The 18,995-nt window shown below is 42.1% G+C and overlaps 1 protein-coding gene across 2 annotated transcripts; it reads left to right on the forward strand.

The window, feature by feature from the left end:
- The first annotated feature begins 8,270 nt into the window (after positions 1-8,270).
- Positions 8,271-18,692, forward strand: PCDH18 (protocadherin 18). 2 transcript variants are annotated; one of them, XM_005430688.3, is made up of 4 exons: positions 8,271-11,156; positions 12,059-12,147; positions 12,274-12,437; positions 17,110-18,692. In XM_005430688.3, the coding sequence occupies exons 1-4, from the start codon at positions 8,673-8,675 to the stop codon at positions 17,793-17,795; spliced, it is 3,423 nt and encodes a 1,140-aa protein (XP_005430745.1). In that variant the 5' UTR covers positions 8,271-8,672; the 3' UTR covers positions 17,796-18,692. The 2 variants fall into 2 exon arrangements, with proteins under 2 accessions (XP_005430745.1, XP_005430744.1); XM_005430687.3 differs by having other exon boundaries at positions 8,673-11,156; positions 12,062-12,147; positions 17,110-17,795.
- Positions 18,693-18,995: the final 303 nt, after the last annotated feature.

Consider the following 18,995-nt stretch of genomic DNA (forward strand, 5'->3'; position numbering starts at 1 on the left):
TCTTTTTAGCCCTGAGCGAAGCCAAGGCCCATCTTATGTTTTCTCTAACAAGACAGCAAGGGGGGAGGAAAACAAACCTCTAGTCATGATTTATGGAAACAATAACACTTCCTTGAGTTTTAAAAACATTTGAAAGCAAATGTCATGCCCCTGCCTCCCCTCCAGCTCTCTGTGATGTTTTCCATTCTCCTGTTTTACAAAGACTAGTAAAGGCTGAGTCTCAGGAAAGATGTGTTGTGGTAAAAGTATTTCTGCTTTAATCGAATATTCTCCAGCAAGGTCACAAGTCACTAGCTATGCAACATTTGAAAACGACAAAATTATTGCAAATTCAGGCCTTGAAGCCCTTCTGTTTTCGTTGTTCATAGACAGAAATCCTTGATGTATATACAGGAGATAGATTGGTTTAAATTCTCTCCCTCTTCCTCCCTCCCCTCCTTGCTTCTTTTAGACAAGTGATTTATTTGAAAAATGTGTGACTTTTCTAATCATCCGTTTATGGGGTAAGGGTTTTTTGTAGCAATAAAAGGATTTAAGGCCAGCAAGGAGGAATTATGCAGCTTCTATTGTAAGGAAATGTAAAATAATTGCAGTTTTATGTGGGGTGAGGACACTTAGAGGAATGTGAAGTCTTTATCTGCAGATGTGAGTTAACATTTTGTTTAGACTGTGGCTGCCAGAGGAAGATGTGAATAAACAGAAGGTCCTACTTTCCATAAGAGGCAAAAAATTTTACTTTCTAGTCTTGTTTCCAAATTAACTCAAAGGTGGGAAACTTACTTTTTCTCCATATCTTTAAGGAAAAAAAAATCATTTTTTGGAACTTAGCAAGTGGTTGGAATATAGAAGGGCAATAGTGATGTTATTACACACAATACTACTGAATCACAGAAAAAGATTATAGGCTACTTACAGAATGCATGCATTAGCACAGATCCATAGAATGTGGTTTTGGGAATTAAGCAACAGAAGGGAAAAGAGAAACTACAATGAATATTGAAAGTGTATCACCAGTGCTGTCTGCAAGGCTGTTGATTTTAGGCTGTTTGTAGCTATTACCTCAATTTGCTCTTCCTTCCCTGAGTGTTCCCCTGTGTGATTTGTTTTCACAGCCCCCTGCCCAGACTGAGAGGCAGAGGAACCCATAGGTTCAAATGAATGATAATGAGCATTGTCAGAGAGGCAGGAAAATTGAGTCCTTGCTCTGGCTGCCTGGCCAAGAGCTGCAGGAGCTAATTGTGTCAATGGTAATGAGACCAAGCAGGCAGCAGATGCTCACGTGCCTTTACAATCCAAATCCCACCAACAAATTCCTCCCACAGAAGCTTTGAGGGATGTCTTGGCACCCTGGAGATGGTGATAGACCTGGTCTCAGCCACATGCCACCTGCTAGAGCCATTGTTTAAAAAAAGAAGGAGGGAAAAAAGTGCCTATTATGATAACAAAGTTGTTTGCTGTCTCTTGGAATGACTTTATGGCACTAGTTTTACCACACTGCAGCAATTGAACAAATAATTAAAAAAAAAAAAGGAATATCTGATTTTTTATAGAGAAATATTTTCATTGAGCACTGTTAATCACTTACTTGGGAAGCCAGATGTTCAGTATATGTTAAATATGCTGCTGAAAAACCGTGCTTGCCTTTTTCCCATTACAGCTCCCACTGTGTCTGCTTCCTCCAGCAGGTTTAAATTTTCACGTATTTTCCCATTACACGGGAGCAGGGAGCATGTTTTCCTCTTTTTTTTTCCCAGAAAAGTCAAGAAGAAAAAAATGCAGATACCCATGTGGAATACTGTATAAATATTTACTCTAAAATAAAATAGACAACATATTTGTTCCTCATTCACAAAGCAGGCTGGGTGGTGGATTGTGCCTGGCGTTTTGAAGAGAGAAAGGCAATTATGGGCTCCTTAAAGACAATAATTTTTAATGCAATCTTGCTAAATTCTGCAGTAGAGAGAGGTTTAGATCCTTCCAGGAAATATTTGCCCAAGAGCAGCTGTTTCTGGGGAAATCTGATGAAATCTCCTTTCTTGCCACAAAACTTTGCGTCCAGCTTTTCAGTCCTGTGGGGCTCACGCTCTTCAAGACATTTTTAACTGACTCTGATGCTGTTCAAAATCTTTCTGGGCATTGGGCTGGTTCCCTGTCAGTCTTGGCATCAAAATCATTAAATCATTAAGGTTGGAAAGGGCCTCTAAGACCATCAAGTGCAACCATCAGCCTAAAGCTGGCAGATCCACCAGCATCATATCTACAAAGAGGGCAAAAGCATCTTAAAAACTCTGGAGCTTCCTCTGGCTCCAGGATGGCTGAACATGGCTGAACTCTGGCTGTGCTGAATAGGATTGACTCGTTTCCTTCTTGAGAGACCCTGATGTCCTTGGAACATTTTAGTCACTAGCAGCTGCTGGAGGTAGGTGCAAGAGTGGATCTGGATCATTTGGCTTAGGCTGTCACTGGAAGACTGAACAAATGCTTTTTCTGGTAAAAAGACACTTGAAACACCAATTGCGCTCCTTTTTTAAACTCCCAGGGGTAATGGAGGATGTTACAGCTCCATGAAAAGCGTGGGTTGAGCCAGTAATTTGGCAGACTAGGTATTGCAGCCCTGACTAAATTCACATCTACACCAAACTTCAAATCTTTTCTTTCACAGAAACCCCACTCCTTCAAAGAAACGGATCTCAAAGGCAGCTGCTTTTTTCTGCTTTTTATAAAGAGTGGCCTTGAAAGTATCATCATATCCTAGACAGTGTGTTGCAGGGAACAAGAGCAGCACATTTGTCAGAGCAGCAGTTTAAGACACAGAAAGCCTTCCAAATTTATTCATATAAAGTATTCCAAATTCCAGTGCATGTGGTGTATGAGTTTGCTAACATCTAAAATAAAACTAGATGTTGGAAATCCAGTGCCAGGACACCACCTTGTAGGACTGATGACCGTACCTCAGGCTGAGAGCACAGATGTTGCTGGTGCTTTCCCTGTGGGGAAAAAAGAGGAAAAGCTTTTCCTGTGGGGAAAAGAGAGCTCTGGGCTTTCTGCCTGCAGTGGTGACCACCTCAGCCCCATGGAGGCTGCACCACTGGGGCACAGGAGGTGAAAGAACACCTTTACTCCTTGCTTTGCATGAACCAAATGTTTTGTCCGCTGTTCTCTGAAGCATCTGGCTCTCTGAATTTTATGTATTTCAGTTGCAGGGATAATGAGGAAGAAAAAATGATGCCTTTGGTAATGGACAGTTGTATCTGTTGTACACAACGGGAGCTACAGCTTGGTTTGGGTGGCTTGGTAAGGAAGTGGAACAGGGCCACACAACATCACTTTTGTTGGCTTGGGTGCAGTGGCAAAGAGATGTGTTACAGTCCTGCCTGGTGCCTTTTCTCCCAAACATACAGAATGCTCAAACCCTCTTTTGGCTCTAGCACATGTATTGCTCTTAAAAGGCAGTTTTGGGTAAACAGCTATCAATTAGAGACATTTTACTTCATACTTTACAAGGCAGTAACTAAACAAAATGACAAATGCATTGAAATGATCAAACAATGGAATTTCCATTGTATACTCTGCTATATTAACTAATCCTAAAAAAAATTCAAAAGCATCTGCTGATATATTGCAGGCATTTGTTTACAATAGAGATTTAGTAAACTGTAAGATTTATGCATATTTCTCTCTTTTCACTTGGCAAATCTTGGAGAGATAAAAATTTTATTGGTGCAGAAAGAGACTGAGTATCTAGGTACTTACCATGCATGGAACATAAATGGGTTTAACCCACGATTTATATACACAATGCTGCACTGCAAATCTGCCTTGGAAATTTACTCATGTAGCAGAAAACATGATCCCCTGCCCTTTGCTAGGATGATTGATGATAATGTAAAACCTAATTTTCAACTCACATTTCAAAAACTTTCTCTCCCATCAGCAGGTGTATAGAATTTGGTGGTTTGATGTATTTTAATGACCCATCACATCTTTTTTTAAGCAAGTTGAAAAAGTGAAAATTATAGGTCAGGGCTCTGAACTAAATTTCTCTGTTTACTGCTTCTTCTGAGTCTTGGGTTTTGTTCCAGGGCTTTGACTGGCTGTTTGTTGGATCAGGAAAATACTTTTTCCTGGTAGAGCTATTACCTTTACCGAAAGTCTTCTGGACGTCTGTGAGGTGACAGAGTGGCCTTTGAGACAGCTTGTGGAGGACACTGCACAGTAGGGGCAGCATTCTGGTGGGAACAGGTACTGTTAAAACAGATTATCTTCCATCTGTATAGTCAAGATACAGATTTTGTGGAGGTCAGGATTGATAACATTACGCGGACTTTTTGCTTCTCTGATTTTTCTGCCAGAATCCCTTACCTAGTTTTTGGCTGGCTTTTCATGTGAACTAGGTAACTGATGCCTGAAACACGTTGTTTAATATTCCACAGATCAAAAACATGTGCTCTGCCCAAGATATTTGGTTTTAACTAAGAAGACCGTGATCCAGAGACCATATTTTTGATAGTTCAATGGTCTTTTCTGCCTTTAATATCTCTTAAAGTAAATCAGCCTCTAATGTTTCTCAGTTCTGAAAAAAATATCAGGTGTAAGAGTAACTGATAAGATAGTAAATTGGACAAATACAGCATTAATTTGTGATGAGCTGTGTTACATTATTGTCTACACAAAAAAAAAATAGAATGAAATGTCAGCTTCCTTCAACCCAGTCCAAAGAACAGCATCACATCTATCTTTGATCAGCTTTTTGGGCCCAAGAGTGAGTATAAACTGGCAACGCTCATTTGCCTACAAGAACACCCCTCACTCAGGCTGCAACAGATGGAAATAATACTTTTAATTTGGGAAGCAGGTTTGTTGAAGAGGGATGGAGGAAGAGAGAGCGAGAGAGGAAGAAAGAAGCAAAGGGAGAGAAGCAAGAGGGAGAGATGAAGCTCAGTTTTGTTGTTCATTGTGATGGAAATGTCTTTTAAAATACACTACTGACTTAGGAAGACTTGTCTTTCACATTCATTGCACAGGTGTCAAATCAAATTTTATCTTGCAATGTCTTGTGCACTGGAGCATAGCTCTTGTGACATTTTGTAACATAATGCAACATAAGGTAACAAATCATACAGAAGTGAATAAAACCTCATTTTGTGTATGTGTCTTGAGGAGGGGAATGATCCAAATGGCACAGTGCTAATTTTACTGTGCTTCTATCATTGTTAGGAAAATGGATTTTTTTTCTCTCTTGTCCTTGCTGAGGGACTATTTATCAAAATAATTCTTCAAAGTAAAATTATTTTTCACCTTATTTTTGCATATATATTTTGCATCTAGGGGCTCATAAAATTTTAGAAGAAAATATAGGTTTGAGAGCTCAGTAAAACTCCTCACAGTAACAAGACAGACTTTAAAGCGTATCGACCACAGAAATAAACCTCCTTTCAGCTAAGTGAAAAATAATTAATCTGTTGTGCAGCTGTGGTTTCTGAAGCAGTACTGTAGGCAAATGAAAGTGCAATTTAGAGTCAGTTTGTTCTTCTTTAGTACATCAGTGAAGAAATGGAGTGCAACTTTTGGGGAGAAGCTTTTGGTGAATAGGTCCTTTCGGTGGGAATAACTGAGATTAGTCTCCAGGAGGCCAGCAGCACTCTGGTCATGTGCCTGAGAGCGCTCACAATGCCACGCTCGCTAAGAAGCATCTGCTGCCTGCACGTGGGACTCTCTCTTTCTTTGTGGGGGAAGTCTGTCATGTCAAAGGTGGACTGGAGTTTAAGACACTTTCAGACAAAACTCTTTCACTGGATGTTGCAGATAGCAACCTTGGCAGCGCTGTGATTGCTCCTAAGCACCCTAGAGAAGCATCACTTCCAGAAGTGCTAGACAATTCAGTACTGCTCCATCTAAGCAAACAATCTGTAGATATGATCCTTCTCACTTGCAGCTTATCAAATGAAAAAATAAAAAAAACAAAAATTGAGATTTTTCCTTACTTTAGTTCAGAATTCAGGTAAGGACTATTGTGACAATGACATTTTATCATAAATACCAGTGGTCAGTTGCAAGACAGTGTGGACTTAAGTGATAATATGGCATGCAATATGATAAAGTTGTAAAATAAAAAATAAATTCAAAAAGGGATAAAAAAGAAAAGAGGTGCTGTAATTCCTACTGGGAGGTATCCTGCTCTCTATTATTATACAGAGTGTGTCTCTGAGAAGGACCAATGTGACAAAGTGGAATTACTACTTGGAAAGTGATAAAAATTGCATAAAGCAAGCTCTGCATATCTAAGTCTACTAAACCGCTCCTTGGAAGAACATGTAATCATTTTTAAATATACATAATAGTTTTAAAGCAGTGGAGTTATTTTTACTATGAATTATTCATCTCCTGTACTCATCATGTAAAGGGGTGGTGACTTCTTTTATCAACAAAATACTTTTTATTGACACTAAGAACAGCATTTAATTGAACCTCTTTCTCCAATTATCGTCAGAAAAAGAGTTTACACTTGTACTTTGGAAAAATGTTTTAGGAAGAGTTATCAAAGCTGCAAAAAAAGCTGTCCATGAACTAATGGAATTATACTATCTTTGAATTCTCTCCACCAGAACTTAGAATGGTCACTAATTCCTTTCTTTGCTCTTTTGGTGTTTGCAAAGGGGTTCACTAAAGCCTGAATTGATATAATTATTGGCTTGGATTGTTAGAGATTTAGGCCAGATGGCTATGGGTTTCTAAAGTCCCAGTTGCTTGTGTTAGCTTTTCTAGTTTGCCTATAGGGTTTTGGGGATCAGCAATTTGAAAGGGCTGCAAACTTGTAAAACAGTATTATTCATGGGGGCAGAATGTTCATCAGCGTGACCCAGTACTAAATACATTCATTATGGGCGTTTCTATTCTGCACAATTTGCCACACGGTGCTAGTTTGTGGAAGAAAAAAAAGAGACAATGCCTTATAAAATGCTTTTGAATGCTTAAAAAGAAGGAGAGTTCACACTGAGCCTCCTCTGCTTGCTTTTTCAGCAAAAACCTTCTTAGTGACTTTGGCTGAGCTCTGCTGAGAGGAAGTAAATTGGGCAAATAAGAGATTTACTCTTTACATTTTTGGGATATGCCATGGGGGGACCATAAGAGAGGGAGAAGAGCAATAAAAGAGTGATGGTATCCTTATGGGCAACGCTAATAATCAAATGGACAAAATTAGCAGAAAAACAGAGAAACAGAGCAAGCCTGTGGATAAAATGATAAAAGCATATGTAAAAAGGAAGTAGAAGTCACATAAATAGATACATTTGAAGTGAGAGGAATGCATCAGCTTCCACGTCCTGAATGGAGCCTGAAGCTCACACAAGGATCTGTAACATTTCTGGTTTGCACAAAACGCATGCTCGACTCAGACACAAGATTATATTTTTGTGTGCAAATGTGTGGGAGTGTAAATAGTTTTCTGCGACATCGGAGAGGGGAGGAATTTGTCGTTTTCTAAACAATCTGTCTTGCGGCTCCTTTTCCTTTAAAATACTTGGCATGTAGAAGGTGTGCTTAGCACAGACTGTCACGGTGGAGCATGAAGTGCTGTTTCAAACAGGATGAAAAAGATCATCCGAAGTAGCGCTGGAACAGCAAATAAAAAGCTCCGAGACAACCGCACACATGAGCACACAGAGGAAGGGGGCTCGGGCAGAGGCAGCTGCGCTGAGGGCAGAGATGCTGCGAGAGGCAGCCAGAGAATGCAAAATGTTCCTGACTTGGGAAGAAGGAGGACAGGTTTCGTGGAGTGGAGGAGCTCTCGCAGGGCTCCGAGCAGGAGCACGCACACTGGGAACATGCAGGTTGTAGGCAAACAAGCGGCAAGAAGTCGCTCTTGCGGCACGGATGGCGAGACGTCAGCCCCAGCTCTTTTACTAAGCAAACCCACTTAAAAGCTCGCAGCGAGTTAAACAAGGGGTAACCTAAAGTATGCAAATAAGGAATGCGATCGCGTTTCTCCTGGCAGGAAGGGGAGGAATTAAAATCACAAAACCCCGCTTGAAATTGCCATGAAAATTCGGGGGGTGGGGAGCAGAGACGTTGATTTAAAGTTGCCCATTAGTCATTTGCACCCCCCAGCCCCCATCCTCGGCGGGTGCTGGCCGAGGGGCCCCCTCCCCATCCGCATCCCTTCCCTCGCCTTCCCTCCCCTGCTCTCCCCTCCCCTCCCCGGCTGATTGGCTGCGCTGGGCTCGGCACAGGCCGGGCAAAAGCTTTGTCTGGGGACTTGGAGTGAAGTTGCGGAGGAATTTAGGCTGGAGCCGGCGAGGGAGGGCGTTCAGTCCGGCGGCGAGCGCGGAGCAGGCGGGAGGACGGGCTGCGGATCCATCCCGCCGGCGGTCCCTGGATGCCGAGGGTGGGAGAGGAGGAGCACGCTGCCCCCCGGAGCATCTCAGCCTGGAAGAGGAGCGCTGAGTCAAATGAGAAAGCGTGGATTGCTTACAGATTGTATCTGGATGTCCCGGAACGGTGTGTATAGAAAAAGCCAAAAGTTTTCTGATCTGTAAGTTATTAAATCTTGGCCGGCTAGAAAAGGCGTTTTCAAGCTGGAAAGGACCAGATGTGCTTTGGATTTAAGGTACCGAAGGAAGGCAAAATAATTGCTTTTTAACTTATTGGGAGAAATTAATTGCAAAAACTTACAAATGTATCAAATCGACGGTAAAATGCACTTTTTATTCCTTTTTGCACTGATTGTAATGTCTTACAATAATGCTGTGCTGGGCAAGAATTTGAAATACAGGATTTATGAGGAGCAGAGGGTTGGATCAGTAATAGCAAGACTATCGGAGGATGTTGCTGATGTTTTATTAAAAATGCCTAACCCTTCCTCAGTTCGGTTTCGAGCCATGCAGAGGGGAAATTCTCCCTTGCTTGTAGTCCGTGAGGATAATGGAGAAATCAGCATAGGAGCTAAAATTGATCGGGAACAACTGTGCCAGAAAAACTTGAACTGCTCCATAGAGTTTGATGTGATCACTCTGCCCACTGAGCATCTGCAGCTTTTCCATGTTGAAGTTGAAGTGCTGGATATTAATGACAACTCTCCGCAGTTTTCCAGAGCTCTTATCCCTATTGAGATATCAGAGAGTGCAGCTGTAGGAACTCGGATCCCTTTGGACAGTGCTTTTGATCCAGATGTGGGAGACAACTCCCTTCACACTTATTCCCTTTCTGCAAACGATTTTTTTAGCATTGATGTGAGAACCAGGACTGACGGTGCTAAGTATGCAGAGCTGATTGTGGTCAGAGAGCTGGATCGCGAGTTGAAGTCGACTTACGAACTCCAGCTCACTGCCTCTGACAAAGGGGTGCCTCAGAGATCTGGGTCATCCCTCCTGAAAATCAGCATTTCTGATTCCAATGACAACAGCCCTGTGTTTGAGCAGCAGTCATATATTATCCAGCTCTTGGAAAACTCTCCTATTGGGACTTTGCTCATAGACCTCAATGCTACTGATCCAGATGAGGGCGCCAATGGGAAGGTCGTGTATTCCTTTAGCAGTCATGTGTCTGCCAAAATTATAGAAACTTTTAGGATAGACCCAGAAAAAGGCCACCTGACCCTGCTGAAGCAAGTGGACTATGAAGTAACCAAATCCTATGAAATTGACGCTCAAGCTCAGGATATGGGGCCAAATTCTATTCCAGCTCACTGCAAAATTATAATTAAAGTTGTGGATGTGAATGACAACAAGCCAGAAATCAACTTAAACCTGATGTCCACAGAGAGAGAAGAGGTAGCTTGCATTTCTGAGGGGTCACCCCTGGACACCTTTGTTGCCCTGGTCAGAGTGCAAGATAAGGACTCTGGTGTAAATGGAGAGATCGTTTGTAAGCTCCATGGGCATGGCCACTTTAAACTTCAAAAGACTTATGAAAATAACTATTTAATCTTAACCAATGCCACTCTAGATAGGGAAAAGAGATCTGAATACATCTTGACTGTAATAGCAGAGGACAAGGGAACGCCAAGTCTCTCCACAGTGAAACACTTTACTGTCCAAATCAGTGATGAAAATGACAACCCACCCCGCTTCCAGACAAACAGATATGAAGTTGTTATCTTGGAAAATAACTCTCCTGGAGCATACATCACATCAGTCACAGCCACAGACCCAGATCTAGGTGACAATGGGCAGGTGACCTACACTATTTTGGAGAACTCTGTTTTGGGAAGTTCTATAACCACCTATGTTACCATCGATCCCTCCAACGGGGCGATCTATGCCCTGAGAACCTTCGATCATGAAGAAGTAAATCAAATTGCCTTCACGGTCCAAGCTAGGGATGGAGGGAGCCAGCAGCTCATTAGCAACGCCACGGTTGTACTCACCATCATTGATGAGAATGACAACGCTCCCGTCATCGTGGGGCCGGCGCTACGCAACAGCACAGCAGAAATCTCAATCCCTAAAGATGCTGAAATTGGCTTTCTTGTCACCAGGATAAGGGCTACAGACAGAGACTCTGGTATGAACTCTGAGCTCAGCTGCTCCATAGCAGCTGACAAGGAAAACAACATCTTTGTGATGGATCCGCAGACTTGTGACATCTCTATCAATGTGAGTGTTGAATCGGTTCCAGCAAAACAATGGGAGTTTTTGGTGATAGTCCAGGATAAAGGCAGTCCTCAGCTTAGTACTAAAGCTCTTCTGAAATGTACCATTTTGGAGCATGTTTATTCATTTTCAAGCACCGAAGCAACTTTGGTAAGCCAGCCCTCCCTGGACATCTCCATGATAACGATTATATCCTTAGGATCTATATGTGCCGTGTTGTTGGTTATTATGGTTATCTTTGCCACGAGGTGCAATCGAGAGAAAAAGGACACCCGCTCTTACAACTGTCGCGTGGCCGAGTCGACCTACCAGCACCACCCAAAACGTCCCTCCAGGCAGATCCACAAAGGGGACATCACACTGGTGCCGACGGTTAATGGCACTCTACCCATCAGGTCCCACCACAGAGCATCACCATCATCATCCCCGGCCCTGGAGAGGGGTCAGATGAGCAGCCGGCAGAGCCACCACAGCCACCAATCCCTGAACAGCCTGGTGACCATCTCCTCCAACCATGTGCCTGAAAACTTCTCCCTGGAACTCACCCATGCTACACCAGCTGTCGAGGTAAGGTCCAGACCTTGGTTTTGCCCATCCATTTATGCAGACACTCATTTGGAAGCCTACACACACCCTGCCTCATGGGAATGTGTCATGGATTTCTCTTCGATGTCACAGCTTTTCAGTTTTACTCCAATATCAACAGATTCCATTGCCCCGCAGCACAGGGTTAAATCTGTTGGTAATAGCATTGCTCCTTGGCTCTTCCCTGTAAGGTCAGAACAATGGAGTGGAACATAGTGCTCTGCACTGGTTAACTGTTCACTCTTCCTTGCCTTCCCTCTCCCTCCTCTCTGTACAGCTCCATCTGAGAAAGGGTGCCTGAATATTTATATTCAGAAACAATCCAGGAAACTTTCATTAATGGGGGTGCAGAACTAAAACATTCTGACACAGGCTGAGTACAGCTGCAGTAACATACAGCTGCACTGTATCTCGAACTTTGAGACTCCCTGTCTCAGTTTTTACTGCAAATGCTGGGTCATAGCTTCAATAAGTAAGAGCTGTGTCCTGGTAACTCTTTACATGTAAAGTAAGGCTGTTTTGTTTTGAATTAGGATCCTGAAATATTAAAGGCTTGATTGTAATATATTAAACCAAAACAAAACTCCACCTCTGCTTAATTGCTTGTTTTACTTGTTAAGGAATTCATTATTATGAATTGAGAGGCTAATGAACAGCACTGAACTTCCTCATTCTAGAGAGTCTTCAGATGTTTTCTGTGTCAGACACTACACTACCAAACAGTCTATAATACTGCATTATATATGTGCAGGAATTTGATTTAATTAAATTTTAAAGGGGAAAAAAAATAAACCACAAACAAACCTGAGAAGCAAATTAGTGGTTTCACACCTAGGAGCTTGAGCTTTCATTTCAAGGAATCAGTCTTTTCACCTTTTCTTTAGCAGGTTTCTCAGCTTCTCTCGATGCTTCATCAGGGCCAGTATCAACCAAGGCCAAGTTTTCGAGGAAACAAATATTCCAGAAGCTACAGGTAAGAATCCAGTTTGTTCTGCTACATATGAACGTAGGATCAGAAATACAGAGACACGTATTTTTAAACAAAAAGCGGATTACAACGTACTTGAGATAATGTAGTTCTCCACAATTCTCTTTACAGATATGCCCTACAAGATATGGATAAATTCAGCTTGAAAGACAGTGGCCGGGGTGATAGTGAAGCTGGAGACAGTGATTATGATTTGGGGAGAGAGTCTCCAATTGACAGACTTCTTGGGGAAGGATTCAGTGACCTTTTCCTTACAGATGGAAGAATTCCTGCAGGTAAGAGCAGAATGGAAGCTGAGCAGTTTATTTGCAGTTCTGCCTGGCTGTCACTTTGATAAAACTACTACTGAGAAAGCAAAAATTCTTTAGCTTTCAAGTCCTATATTCCCTTCCTTTTTTACTTTGCTTCATGATAAATACTGAGTTGAAGCCTTGATGTATCTACTAAAATGAAACCTCAGATACAACTGCAAATCTACCCAGAGCAATGCCTACTTTTTTTGTTACTCACATCATGAGCTGGCTCCAGATTCCTCCTAAAAGTATGATCTGCTTCAAGCCCTTAGACTTTTAATGACTGGGTGGATGTTTTTGCAAAGCCAGGCAGTTGTGGTTTGTTAAAAATACAGTGACCTATAATTTAGGAGATAGGTTTTCCACAGTGGATTTGATCCATATGACAAAAACCTTTACTATTTAGAAATTGAGTATGAAAGTGAACTAGAAATATGGATGGAGAAGAAAGAAAAGTGTTTTTCCCACTGAAAAAATGAACTTGAGTGGCAAGGGAAGGTTCTAAATATTTCCCAGATTTTAAATCTTGCAACCCTATTTTCTGGAAGCGAGAGCTTAAGAGGTACAATTCAAGGGCAGAGGGTAGAAAGGAAAAAAATTAGAAAAGGATGAGTGGCAGTAGGATAAACACACACATACATATTCATGTGTATGAAGTATTGCTTTTAAATTTATGCCCAAATAAAAGTTGAATAAAAGGTCATGGGAATTCATGCTTAGTACAGATAGAAGAATTTTGTAATTACTTTAATAATTATACAGCCTCTGGTGGTACCCTAGATTGTGTTCTTACTTCAGATCATATTTAGTTTTCTCTGTATAACCAGAGGGCCAGATAATTTCAGTAGGGTTCACTGAACCACGTTTATAAATTTAACAAGTTTAGTAAAGTAATTTTATAAATGGAGGCCCTTTGCTTTGGGAGGTGGGGCAGCACATGGCCTTCCTAAAGTGACCCCCATGTGTTAACCAGGGTTGTTATGCTAGACAAGACGGAGCACCAGAAGTTCAAATTGTTTTTCATATACATTTTATACAACATATACATGTTTTTCATATTCATTTTAACTTTAAAATTTCCTGTGCATATTTTGCTCCAGTCTAGGTCTTGTATCACACACCCAGCCATTCACCTGCCTCCTCAAATGTGCCCAAAACCAGAAGCCTTGAAGAGTTTGTTTTCAGAATCTTTTACCTAAATCTGGACTTCTAATATATTTTTATCCTCATCCTCCCTACCTCCTACTACTTATTCCTCTGCCAGCTAGCATGAGGCATGTCTCATTCTGTCCTTTGCTTTAGCAAGGAGGCAGGGAGGGATATTCTGGAGCTCTGAGTGGGCCTGGGGAGCTTGAAGTGCAATGGTGTTTGCACTGGCATCCTGCCCTGCTGCTGCCAAGGAAGAGTGATCCCTTTACAGTGGGCAACCGGGGGCTGCCAGCAGACAGGAATGGTTGTCCTCTTAGCTGGCTGAAATGCCCATGACCCATTTTCAGCTCTTACAATTCCCTCTCTAAACAGTAAGCCTAAGGATAGGATTTCCAAAAATGCCAGGCTAATTAAATTCAAAGTAAGGGAAACTCCTCTCAGTGCAGACAGAACTGGGTTGGGTTATCAAGATTGGTATTTAGTCTCACCCAGATGTCCATTTATTGCTATGCCTGGCCTTAATCCTTCAGATAAGTCTGTTGAACCCGTTCAGATGAGACCTGAATTGATCTACAATCCCAATATATGAAAAGGAAAAGAAAACTTCCTGAAGGTTTCCTGTTCTCCATTCTGAAAGGTTTCTGCATTGTCAGTCTAGACACAGGCACAAATGCTGTGGGAAGGTCCTTTCAGTTTGTCTATTTAAGGTGGAACAAGAAAGGAATGGAGCCAGTCCCTCAAAACTCCACAAATTACATGATTGGAAAGCTCCATAGCTGTCCTTGAAAGACTTGTTTCTTTTTCTTTTTAAATCTTAACCAGCAAGCTTTAAGTTCTGGAAAAAAAATAAAAAGAGAAAAAAAAAAAGCTGTTGTGGATCTGGCCATTTTTAAATTTATTGCTGATTTAAGGACAGATTGTGTCACCATTCAGTTACTTCAGAGTATCTTTTGATCTTATGTTCAGGAATGTCAGAATTTATTATTTTAAACTAAAACCATTCCTGATAACAATGGCTGCAAAACTGTCATTAAGGCAAACTTCACTACTAATGAAATGCCAGAACACTGAAAGTATCTAATGAATTTAAAGGAGTCTTAAAGGAATCTTCTTAATTAGGAGTATAATCCTCACCTTCTGGGATGACTTGAGAACTGGTCATGGATCACTTAGATGTCTTTTGACAGTTCTAACTCTTGGGCATTTTCAGTAAAATGTCATATATGGGAACAAATACTTGCAGGCATTTCAGTCACTTGTATCAAAACTTCAGCCACTGATATATTCTAGTTTGCTTTTTTTTGTTTGAAACTTCCTGGATCAGCAGTTCTTTTGCAATAGATTGAGCAATATCCAGGCTGCAGTCTGAGCTTGTAATCTTGAAGAAATTCACTCTGTTGCAGGCATGACATGGAGAAAGTTTATACTCACAGGAATGGAAAGGCCATTAGGAAAGCAAACAATATGGTAGTGCAAAAATATAGTGCTGACAGTATGAGAGTAGGACTTTATAAATCACTAGTACATCCAAAACTGAAAAACTCTGTTCAGTTCTGCTTACACCACTACAAAAAGATTTTTTGATAAACGGAGTGGATCCAGAGCCAGATGGGAAATGTGTTGAGGGAGCAAGGAAAACTTGCAGGGCATGACTGCAAACATTTCTTTTGCAGTCAGTATATGCTGAGAAAGAACAAAAAACTCTATTCCGTGTGGGATAATCGAACCATTAAGTGATATGGGCAGGAGTTTCTTATGGTCAAAATATGCATCATGCAAAGAGCCTGTCATTTCTGAAAGCTGCCTTGAAGTTGGTGGCTCAGATCCATTAGGGCCCCAGCAGCACCCAGATCTTCTCCAGCATATGTGGCAGGCCCACAGACACACAGCCTGAGGCGAGGCTTTGTGTCCTACCATCAGCTCCCTTTGGGCTGGAAAACTGAGCATCTTTCCTGGCACATCCCTCTCTGCAGGTCTGTCAAATTGGGCTTTGCCTGTCTCTGCTTCCTGCAACCATTCCCAGACCTCTTGGAATATTTGCAAAGGATGCTCGCAGTGCCCCTTTGTGGGCCAGTTTGGACCAGTGTAGCACTCAGGGTTGCTGTCATTTTCCCCACCTTATTGCTTCTACCTGAGAGAAGCAGGTAGAGAGTTTGAGAGCAGCTCTTTCATCTTCTGCTCTTCAGCCCTCATGGCTGACCCAGGTTCCCATCCAGTGGGTTAGAGCCCTCCTTATGCCAAGGCCTGAGCCAGAATGGGCCACTCACCTGAGCTACAGAGCTGCAAGTGCACCTGAGAGTATAAATCCAGTATAAACACCAGGCTGGGAATTAGACCCTCGAATTCTGACAGTGGATTAAAATTTAACTGATTTACTTAAAAAGGTAATATGGCAGTGGATCGCCTTGAGTTCTACCTACACTTCATTGTCAGAACAAAGGAGTTTTTTAATGGAAAAGGAGATCCCTCTGCATGTTATTATTCTTTGCTCTTTATTTCCCCTGTCCATTTATTCCCACTTGATTGCTCTGAAATGCCTCAGTTTTGTTGCATGTGGAAGACTTCTCTAAAACTCAAGTGAGTGCTTGGAGGTAGACATTTCTTCCTTTTATTTTATATTTTTTAATGAGCTAGAACTGTACAAAGGGCTCATGTAGCTTCAAGCCACAAGTGCTTGTTTTTCCACCTGCAATTCACATGTCTATCTTCATCTTAGCTAAGAGATTGCATTACTGTCTTACATGAACTGCACTGGTTGTTCTCATTCTTGGCAATGGAGGTACCAGAGCGTTTGTATTTGCCACGTTCCTGCACAGAACAGAGAGGGGGAATTGTGGGAATCCGCGAAATCAGAAGGTTTTGGGAAAGCTGCAAAAGGCAGGCCCCAGAGACAGCAGAACTGTGATTAGAGCTAAGCAGCAGCCATGAGATTGGTCAGCAGAAAAATTATTTAAACTGTAGAAAAGCAAGGACAAATAGAACAATGGTGTGTGCATAAATGCTTGTCTAGAATAACTCCCTAAGCTACAGAAAAGTTTATCTAACAAGATATTAGGTAGTTTGAAGCTTAATAATGGAGCTCTGTGCATTGTGCTTTAAGGCTCACAAGCAGGTATTGTATTTGAAATAAGCAAGCATTGTTTTAACCAAAGGTACCTGTGCTTATAGTGATTGGATAGAACTACTGTCAATGTGCTTTTGCTTTGTGTGATTGGTCAAAAAACTTTTAAAGTAAGTTGTAACATTAAATTCTTGGTCTGCTGCCTGGGATGTGAGCCGCTGGCATCTTCCCATTGTCATCACCATGGAATGAGACTGATGCTGGAAAATAAAACAGCTCAAGGCACGTTCCACAGCAGTCCTGTCCTGTTTGTGGTCTGTAAATAGCCCCCAGCCGGCGTCAAACACCTGTGGGGAAGTGCAGTCCTGGTGTCAGGAACCCCTGTGAGCACGGGCGCTGTGTGCAGCAGGAGGGGGGGCTCACTCTCCTGTGTCTCTCTTGCAGCCATGCGCCTGTGCACGGAGGAGTGCAGGGTCCTGGGCCACTCGGACCAGTGCTGGATGCCCCCGCTGCCCTCTCCCTCCTCCGACTACAGAAGCAACATGTTCATCCCTGGCGAGGAGTTCCAGTCACCCCAGCAGCAGCAGCAGCAGCAGCACCTGCAGCAGCAGCACCACCAGGGCCTCGAGGAGGATGCCCAGGCAGCCGACGCCGGTGAGAAGAAGAAGAGCTTTTCAACATTCGGGAAGGACTGCCAGGGCGAGGAGGAATCAGGGGACTCCTGCACCTCCTCGCTCCTCTCCGAAATGAGCAGCGTCTTCCAGCGCCTGCTGCCCCCCTCGCTGGACGCCTACACGGAGTGCAACGAGATGGATCGCGCCAACTCGCTGGAGCGCAGGAAGGGACATCTGCCAGCCAAGAGTGTGAATTACCCGCCGGGGGTGGCAGCCTGGGCAGCCAGCACGCATTTCCAAAACCCTGCCAACAACGGGCCCGCTCTGGGGACTCACTCGGGCACGCAGCCTTCGTCCAAATGGCTGCCGGCCATGGAGGAGATCCCGGAGAATTATGAGGAGGATGATTTTGACAATGTGCTCAACCACCTCAGCGATGGCAAACATGAACTCATGGATGCCAGCGAGCTGGTGGCAGAAATTAACAAGCTGCTGCAAGATGTCCGGCAGAACTAGTTGTTTCAAAAGCCTATTTTTCCATATTTATGGAAAACTGGAAGGGGGAAAAAAATGAACAAAAAATAGACTGAGGAGAACTGGCATTGCCAACTAGTTGCATTTATCATAAATGTGTCTGTGTATGTTGAATATTAAAATACTGTATTTTCATATGTACACAATGCAAGTGTGATTATCTTTATCTGTATTTTAAAAATACATTTGTACCTTATATTTATGTGTAATTTAACAAATAAATTTTATTTTTGTACACCCACAGCAAGCATGTTTTCCTAAATGTATATAGATGGTACCACCCTTGTCAAACTTAGAGCATTCTTGCCACACAGGCATGTTTAAAAAAAAAAAAGAAAGAAAAAACAAGAAGAAGGATTTGTTTTCCCACATTATTTCTTTCAAATGTTTCAAATACAAATTCAAAACACTGAAAAACTTATGCAAATGTTAGTTTCAGTAAATGATCCAACACCTTTTTTGCAATGTTTTATTCTTATAATAAAGAATTGTAACTCCCACGAAACCTAAAATGTCCTTTTTTATTTGGATGCTTTTGGTCAATAGAATAATTTTCTAATTTAAGTCATGGATTATTGCAGGCTGAAGTCTTCCTGTCTTTGGCATGTAAGTGTTTTCCCCAGTGAACAAAGAATGGAATTCTGTGATGGGTCTTCCACTGTGATCTCTGCAAAAAAATGTAAATTTGTTGTGCTGTTGTTACACTGCAAAGCCAGTTGAAGTCAGCAGTGTATACTTGAAAGACAGCAATAAAATCAGCTTTTCCGACCTCAAGCTGAATTCTGAATTTATGTAAATACAAAAAATTGCAATGAACTGCTTCATCTTTGTAAATGACACCAAAATAAAGCAATGTTGCATTTTCCAGAAGAACAGCTATATTTTGCCTCTGCACAGCAGATACATTTTTATATTAGCTATATTCTCTGTTGTAAGTGTGCCTGTCTTTTGTTTGCAAAGCAGTACAAAAATGTTTGAGCTTCCTAGCAAAGGGCAAGCCAGCAGGTACATTTGCTCTGGCTGCATCCCATCCTTCCATAGTGGGGCTTCTCTCTGTCCTGAAGCTTGGTGAAAAGTCATTTATACTATGGTGCCATTGCTGTAGTGGGGGTGATGTAACTAATACTGCTCAGGTAAAAGTCAATGTCATCCTTTTAGTTACTTTCCTCAAAACTATTTCTG

The sequence above is a fragment of the Geospiza fortis genome, unplaced genomic scaffold, assembly GCF_000277835.1.
Source record: "Geospiza fortis unplaced genomic scaffold, GeoFor_1.0 scaffold694, whole genome shotgun sequence".
Lineage (NCBI taxonomy): Eukaryota > Metazoa > Chordata > Aves > Passeriformes > Thraupidae > Geospiza > Geospiza fortis.